This window comes from Primulina tabacum, chromosome 5 (genome assembly GCF_025594145.1).
Source record: "Primulina tabacum isolate GXHZ01 chromosome 5, ASM2559414v2, whole genome shotgun sequence".
Taxonomy (NCBI): domain Eukaryota; kingdom Viridiplantae; phylum Streptophyta; class Magnoliopsida; order Lamiales; family Gesneriaceae; genus Primulina; species Primulina tabacum.
The window spans coordinates 6,357,099-6,365,232 of record NC_134554.1 but is presented as its reverse complement, the minus strand read 5'-3'; the positions used below and the strand labels follow the sequence as shown (position 1 = coordinate 6,365,232).

Below are 8,134 nucleotides of genomic sequence, written 5' to 3'. Positions count from 1 at the left end.
ACTAATGCCCATCTTCTACGAGTGAATTATACTAAAATACTTGAGAGCAAACAAAACTTTGCAATCAATCTCTTCGTAGATTAAAATTTTTTCAACTCCCTGTTAGCTAGCGTTTATTTGTTGGCAAAAACTTATATAAGACGGTATCATGGGTCGAATTTTGTGAGACGGATCTCTTATTTGAGTCATCTATGAAAAAATATTACTTTTTATGCTAAGAGATTTTTATTGTGAATATCGACATGGTTGACTCGTCTCACAGATAAATATTCGTGAGATCGTTTCAGAATAGAACTACTCTTATTTGTTTTAATTCCCTAAATCCATCTTAAATATTGTAATCCCTTTGAAACCCAATAATACCCTTTTTATGTTACTTGTTTATCTTTTTCACTCAATTTGCAAATATATTCATCGAAGAAACCCAATGTGTGTACCTCTAAATTTTGTTTTAAATAAAGAAAAAAGTAACTCAATGTGATTCAAAACCATTTCTTGTTCGCAAGATTCAAGTACGATTTATGCATCCAAACCCTCAATTTTGGCTCTTTTATTGGCTATTATTCTTCTAATTGTTAATTAAATATATGGATATACTTGTTCTCTTGTATTTGAAATCTTTCTACACTAGAGAGTGCAATTTTTTAAACTTGTTTCCAATTTTTTTTTAAAATCATTGGAAGTTTTTGAAAGATTTTATAAATCTAGTGTCGGCCATATGGACGCAAAGTTTTACACACGTGTGTCATGCGTCATTGTGAAGGATCATAACTCTTTTTTAATTGTTTCATCCAATGGTTGTGACCATTCATTCTCCAACGACTACACAACTTCTCAACAATTATGAATGGACCACCCTTTGCTCCTCCTCTCATGTTTAATTCCGAGTCTTGAGTTTCTAAGGAATAATTCTAGGTTTTAATTTCTAAGAAATAAACTATTAAATTTGAATTTGTAAGAATGAAACACTTAAATTCAAGAGATAATTAGACATGTCATTCATATGTAAGAGTCAATATTTGAGTTCTTTTAGTGGTCGAAAAACATCTTTTGTTCGTTCGGTCTTGTTAGTTAGAGTGCTCACACCATAAGACATAAAACGTCGTATCTTGGGAGAAAATTTTCGTGTTTCATAATAACTTTGTATAGAGCAAATTTGTATTAAAGAGATAGAGTCAGACTCTAACTTCGATTTACTTTGTTTACAATCTTGTTTTAACGTTTGTTTACCAAATTTTTTTGTTGGGTACAATAATTGTCTTTACTGAATAGAGCAAACGAAACGTAGTGCATGAACTGTTGTACAGTTTTAAACATTTGAGTTGCACCGTTACCTCCAACTATAGCTTTTGGTAAAACAGCAAGCATTCAATCCTACGTTTGGTATCAGAGGTTAAATCATAAGTTTGATTCTCATTGATTGCAAAGAACGCAATTATTGATAAGGAAATTGTTGTGTACAATAATTAATCTACGTTATACCAAGAATATTTCTCTTCCTATTCCAATATCATTAAATCTTGCAGTCCCTTACATTTTTATGAAAATTGACATATATATTGACGATCAAAGAACCGACATTTGATCACATCATAAAGAAGAAATTCTCAGCATACAATAATCCCTTTTAAACTTTTTATTTTACCACTTAATTTCAGTAAATTGACATATTGTATTATCTAAAAATTTAAGGAAAAAAAAGCAGTTATAAATAAACACAACGAACTTCAATATTGTTGGTTAAAGTCCAGTAACATAAAATCCAAGTCCCTCACCCATTTTACCCAACTAACATCTGAAAGTACAGACATTCTCCCAAGAAATACATTCTCTGCTGTCTTATCTCTATATAAAACTTACCGGAACAAGAATCTTATGAAATTAGAGCCACCAGGAAGATCAAAACTGTTCTCCAGCACTCGGGATCACGTCAATTCTTCACTTCTCCATAGTCCAATGAAGTACAACCACGTTGCAGACCTCTCAGGAACCAACGCCTGAAAGCATCTCGCCATTTTCGACACCACTTTCGGCATCGTTCAGAATATCTGGTGGAGGAGACACAGAAACTCTCTGCTCTGCTAAATTTAACCTCAATGGTCGTCCTCCCACCTCCTACAGTTTTCAAGTGAAAAAAGAGCTTAATAAAAGAAAAAGATTCAGGATGAATGATTATAACACAACTCAAGTGTCTCTTACCACTCCATTCATGTTGTTGAGTGCAGATTCTACTTCTTCTGCAGATGAAAAAGTGATGAATCCAAAGCCTCGGGATCTACCAGAGTCCCTGTCATAGACGACCTTGGCACTTAGGTACCCGGCCTGCGCTTCGAATGCTTCTCGTAAGCCTTGAGATGTCAGATCCCAGCTGAGGTTGCCTGCGTATATTTTGTGGGGGCTGTCCACAAATCCCTGGTAGCTGCTTCTTATCTGTGGAGACAATACTTCCCTCTCACCACCCCTTGGTACTTCCGGGAAGTTCACCTTTGCCGTCCGACCTCCAATTTGCTGAAAAAAACGACAGTTTTAATTATCTTGTTAGGGGACTCATACCAAAAGTTACACCTGGTGTTAATGGTACAATTTTATATCTTTTAAACCACAGAGCGCTAAACTCACAATAAGTCATACTCAGATTCGCGTTCTCAAAGTCATACAGAAACTCAAATCCGCATAGAAACAAAAATATGATAAGAACAAACTTACAGCTCCATCAAACAAACGAATTGCTTCTTTGGCTTCTTCAACGCTACCCATTGTAACAAAGGAAAATCCACGGCTCCTATCAGTTAGCCTGTCATAGACAATCTTTATAAAAATAAAAGGTCGGTATCATTATGTGCTGCAAAGAATGGGGAGAAACCAAGCTAATGTCATCAGTGATGTATCGTACAAAATGAAATGCAAGAAAATAGTTACGAATCCCTTATTTCTGCATTTTCATTTAGCAAATACAAGAATGCTAGTTTAACAACGATCACTTTCTATATTTATAAAATCGGATGGAGCAGCCCGGAACAGACCCAATAAGGAGACCACTCAAATGAAAAGATAAGAAAATCAATGTGTAAGTAACTTTTCCAAATTCATTGACGTCAATGATTGTTGCCCACAGCTAAGATGCATTCGTATTTGAACTCTATTTGGTAGATTTGCATTCCTACTGAACTTTATTTGATCCATGTATTTTGATAATTGAGAAGCTTTTGGGATATAATATAAATAAGAGTGTCTGATTGTCAGCTATATGATAAATTGAATATTGTTTCTCGTTGTCGTTACACGGTTCATCCTTCTTCGAGCATTTATTGACTTAATTGATTTGAGGTGTGTACAAAGACGTAGAGAAACCAAGCGAAGATAAAAGGCTAACCTGAACAGAAAGTACACGGCCAGCTTCTGCAAATATTTCAGACAACTGTTTCGACGTCATTGAGAACGGCAAGTTGCCCACATACAGCCTGCCCGCTTCAGCAGATTGACGCTGCACATTTTCTTCCTCTACGGAAACTGTTTCCTGAGCAATGCCCTCTTCTTCTTGGCTCAATTCAACGCCATCGAACGCTGTGGAAGATAAAGAGCGAGAGAGGGACGAAAATGGATAGTAATTCGGATAATTACTGAACTTTCCGGTTGTCTTTACGATGATGGGTTTTGGCTTGTATGACAAGAAATGAAGAGAACTATGGTCTGGGGAGGTGGAAGGCAGAGGATGATAGGAAGCGCCGATGGCCACGGCGGTAGCCGCCATTGAAAGAGGAGAAGACGCTGACATGATGTGGTGATGATTGGAGTAGGACTTGCTGGGGGGTAAACACAGGAGGATAAGGCTGATTGAATATTATATGATAATAATTACATTGTGATCCCAATAATAAAATCTCTTTTACTCCGTTCAGTAAAAATATCTTACAATGTGCTGAAAAAATAATATATTATTATCTGACAATTATAAGTGATTTACAGTTTTCCACCACAGATTTCCGAAATTAGTCTTTGATATATTAAAAGGAAAAGGGGCGACGGTTTACAGTTTTCCACCACAAATTTCCGAAATTTGGTCTTTGATATTTTCAACATCTGATGTAGAAAATAATACCTTGTAAACTCATGGCATCATCGGACAATAAAATTAATTAATATAATGCATTAAATTAAATCTTATCAAAATTCTCATTTTCATTCTTTATTTATCCACCCAAACAAATTTTGTTGGTTATTTGAATCTATGACGATTTAAAAGAGAATTTAACCAAGGACTTGTGTAATAAGCAAACATTTGGTATATCTTCGAAACAACGAAACTCATGCATTAGCAAATTGTGTAAAAAAAAAATAAACATTTGCCGTTATTCACCCCAGCTACGTTAAGAAACCAAGATCACCAATATTTCGGAAAAGGAGGGAGAGAGACACAAATAAAAAAACTACATAAATCCAATACAAGCTTATATTTCCACTAGCCAGAGTCTACTCTAATATTAGATTTCTATCCGTTGGTGGTCGACTTGTAGTGAAACTCATCGATAGTTGAATAAACTAGGCCTTCTGATTCCAGAGATTCAATAGCTTCTCTGTAAAGGTAGAAGAAAAGCAAATCATGAATAATGTTTGACGAGAAAGTAGGTAGGAGGAACATTAGCATGGGAGAGTAGTTACAAGAGCTTGTGCTGAGGTATATTGAGTTGTAGAGCAAGTTCGTTGTGGTGGACTCCTTTTTCTCGTGCGCTGCAACGTAGAAAAACTTTAAGATGAAGACTTAATAATGTATTTTCCAAGTATATGGTTGATGTTGTTAATAGATTTAGACCATCTAATACAAACAACACACAATTTCAATAGAATGTGACCGCAGGATAGATACTGATGTCTGTCACACTCCATTTTACAACAAATAGAGGCATACGCTAATAAGTCACCGTTTGGAGCGAAGGAAAAAAAACTCTTGTCCTTGCCTCATTCCGCTTTTGGCTTGAGTTCAACATTACTTCAAGTTAAAAATAGATATTTATCAACCTATCTCACCAGCCAAGCAGTGACTAAGAGTAAAGAATGCCACACACTAGTGGACAAAAGGAAACAGTAAACTCTCCACTAGATATAATAATTTCTAATGATCATTGTTATATATTATCACGAATAAATCCAATATATATTACACTACAACAAACAGTAATTGGTATAAACCTTAGAACCTGCTGATGGATGCAGGATTCGTAGGAATTTGTGTACAGACCAAAAATATATCAAAATGACGAATGCCGATATTCTATTGAGTACAGATATCATCCAGAAACCGCACTGGCCTTGGAATAGTAACATGTTCTAAACTTTACACAGAAATCGCACCAATGAAATACCGAGGTATGATTTCACTATATTAATATAGCATAAATCTGGCATGAGAATGTTCTGGAATGTAGACATAACATAAACACTAAACAAATTTCAGGAAAGATGCAGAAGAAAACTAAAAAGGCATATGCAGATGAGCCAGTATTCTGTACTACTTACATACAAGATGGCTGCTGTAAATAGTTTAAGATAAGTTTATCAAGGCCCTTAAGTCCATCCGTGTTATATTGTACGGAATACTGAAAAACCCAAAGCATCAACAAACGAGATCAGAAAAGGATAATAATTCAAAATATCATTAAGGTGTGGGTGGGTATACTTTACTTGATTTGAAGGGGTAGATTGGTAACCCTTATAAGGGATATTAACAGCTGAATGTGGCGTGTGACCTGTAACTTGGACAGCATCGTGCAGCTTCTACATAAAAGTACGATCCAACATAAACACATGACTCCCTGTTTCGTATATTCTCTTTCAATTCTACACTTACCTCGATAGATTTCAATTAACTTATACCATACCTGCAACCTGGTATTTTGGCAGTGCACATATATGCAATCTGCGAAATGGTTTGCAATCTCATTGTAGTCTGTCACAGGCCTGAAAGAAACAGCATGCACAATAACGTATACTGCAAGTATGGAAATGTAAAAATGCAAAACCAGAAAAATGATACCAGCCCACAAAATTTAATTAGTATACTACCAATATAAGAAGTTACCATCAAACAATTTTTTCATTTGTGATTTAGGACAAAGACAGTTTCGGGATCAAATAGATATCTGGTCAAAGGAAGTGAAACATGGAGGTAATTAAGATGCACCAAAACAGTCGATAATGTGTCTAATTAGCGACAGAAAGATCAGCAATGAAATAGCACGCAATAGCAGATAGCTGTAGATTCATGTTATGCAATTTCCACGAGACACTTAACATGGAGTCAGATAATGTATACCAATATGAAATACAAATACAGGCTCCTAATTTCTTCTGATTGGGGCATGTGGATACAGGTATATGAGCACATGCAGGGAAACAAATATAATTCACAATACATTCATTTCACGCAATGGTTGAGTTTTTAAATAAATGGTGCAGCAAAGATAATCTTCTATACAGATTCAAACAGTCCATACCTGACAGAGTAGACCATTAACTGTTTTTTGCCTTGAAATCCCTTCAAGTGACCGTGAACCTTCACATACATGCCATTTCTAATCACAAAGCATACCAAAACCAAATTAGAAACAGGTAAGCGTTATTACAACTCTTAACAAAATATTAAATGAATCTGAAAAGAGAATTACGATAATAGCTCCATCTCCTTGGTATCAACAGCTTCATTTACCCTAAAATGCATGCAGAGAAAAAAGTAAGACATCTTTCACCAAGAATTCGTGACAAAACACAAGATTTTCACTACGAATTTAAAATTATGTTTACTTTCAGAAAATCTCGACAATTCTAGTTCACTGAAAATTGAAGAAATGGAGCACAAAATACCATCTGTGGCAATCAATGCGACCAGTTCCATCATCGAGCAGAAATGAAACATCGGTTACCCTCTCGGTTTTCTCACATAACATTCCCACCAGTTTTACCTGCGCACAACATAATTTCAAAGCATCATCAATAGAGAAGAGTCACAATGAAAGTTATTCAAACATCGATCATATTTATTTAAAATAATCCCCACATTGTTCACATCAACACCATCAATCAGAAAATTCGCTTTGTCATCGGTAGCTTGAAACGCTGCACTTATTTGCTTCACGGTTAAAGGCAGTAACGCCTGTGCTTCACGATTCTGCATAAAACCCCAGAAACAGAACATTAACATATTACTTCAGTATTTTGGTGCTACTCATTAAAAGAGAATAAGAACTGTCAAAAGGAAAACCGAGAACCCTAGAACCTAAACCGGCTGCTTAGATTATTAAATTTGAAATACCTTAAAACCAATTACATAAAACGCAGCTTAGGCTTTCACGCAAAGCACTGAAAACTAATCAAGTAAGCGTTCTGTCAAGTTCCAAACAACGAGATGGATACAATTTTTCTGGACTTTATAAGCAAACCTTGGCAGGAGAAAAGGAATGATCTGCGGTTTGAGTGGCCTGAGAAGGCATGAAACCTCCGCCGGAGAAGGCGGCGTTGCCGTCGAATTGGCTGTTTCCATACATCTCCTGTGGAAAAGTACGGATTCAGATATCTACAGAGACAATTCGACTGCGGACCAAAGATGGAGAATCAGAGGGCTCGCGAAATTCCCGCCCCTGTGAGTACACGAATACGGGTAGGGCCGGAATGCCAATGGACAGGGAAGTAGGATGACATTTAGCCCGTTATTTAAACCCAATTCGAATAGCAAGAAGCTCAGCCCCATAAAAAGACCCAATCTGAAACGTCGATATTTTGAACTTTGTCGACCTTTTTATTTATTCATAACTTTCTTGTTAATATTAATATTAATATTAATATTAATAAATTTTTTTTTATAAAAACACATTTGTTGATCTATAGGTCATGCTGGTAAGCAGACATATTTGTTTTTCGGCGTGACGTCTTATAAGTCAAATAGTGGGTAGTAAATGTGGAAAACAAGTAATTACTGGAAAAAAAATGTTGTGCATGAATGAATTAATTACATACAATACTGGGTATTTGTTGACACAAATAAATAATCATTTTATTGAATAAAAAATGCTTATGTACGAGTATGATCGTTGTCTTTCAAATACTTCATTAATGATAGCTGTTAAGATTGCAAACCAATTTT

At 35.6% G+C, this 8,134-nt stretch overlaps 2 protein-coding genes across 3 annotated transcripts; both read right to left on the bottom strand.

Moving 5' to 3' along the window:
* Positions 1 to 1,705: 1,705 nt before the first annotated feature.
* On the bottom strand, positions 1,706 to 3,833 carry LOC142545959 (33 kDa ribonucleoprotein, chloroplastic). The gene is made up of 4 exons (XM_075653416.1): positions 3,374 to 3,833; positions 2,707 to 2,808; positions 2,200 to 2,508; positions 1,706 to 2,115 (listed from the first exon to the last, which is right to left on the bottom strand). The coding sequence occupies exons 1-4, from the start codon at positions 3,773 to 3,775 to the stop codon at positions 1,984 to 1,986; spliced, it is 945 nt and encodes a 314-aa protein (XP_075509531.1). The 5' UTR covers positions 3,776 to 3,833; the 3' UTR covers positions 1,706 to 1,983.
* A 557-nt stretch (positions 3,834 to 4,390) lies between these two features.
* Positions 4,391 to 7,687, bottom strand: LOC142545958 (replication protein A 32 kDa subunit A-like). 2 transcript variants are annotated; one of them, XM_075653415.1, is made up of 10 exons: positions 7,434 to 7,687; positions 7,052 to 7,162; positions 6,859 to 6,956; positions 6,663 to 6,704; positions 6,492 to 6,569; positions 5,877 to 5,955; positions 5,680 to 5,772; positions 5,519 to 5,594; positions 4,660 to 4,728; positions 4,391 to 4,574 (listed from the first exon to the last, which is right to left on the bottom strand). In XM_075653415.1, coding segments are annotated over exons 1-10 (753 nt in total). In that variant the 5' UTR covers positions 7,539 to 7,687; the 3' UTR covers positions 4,391 to 4,572. The 2 variants fall into 2 exon arrangements, with proteins under 2 accessions (XP_075509530.1, XP_075509529.1); XM_075653414.1 differs by having other exon boundaries at positions 5,515 to 5,594; positions 7,434 to 7,686.
* Positions 7,688 to 8,134: the final 447 nt, after the last annotated feature.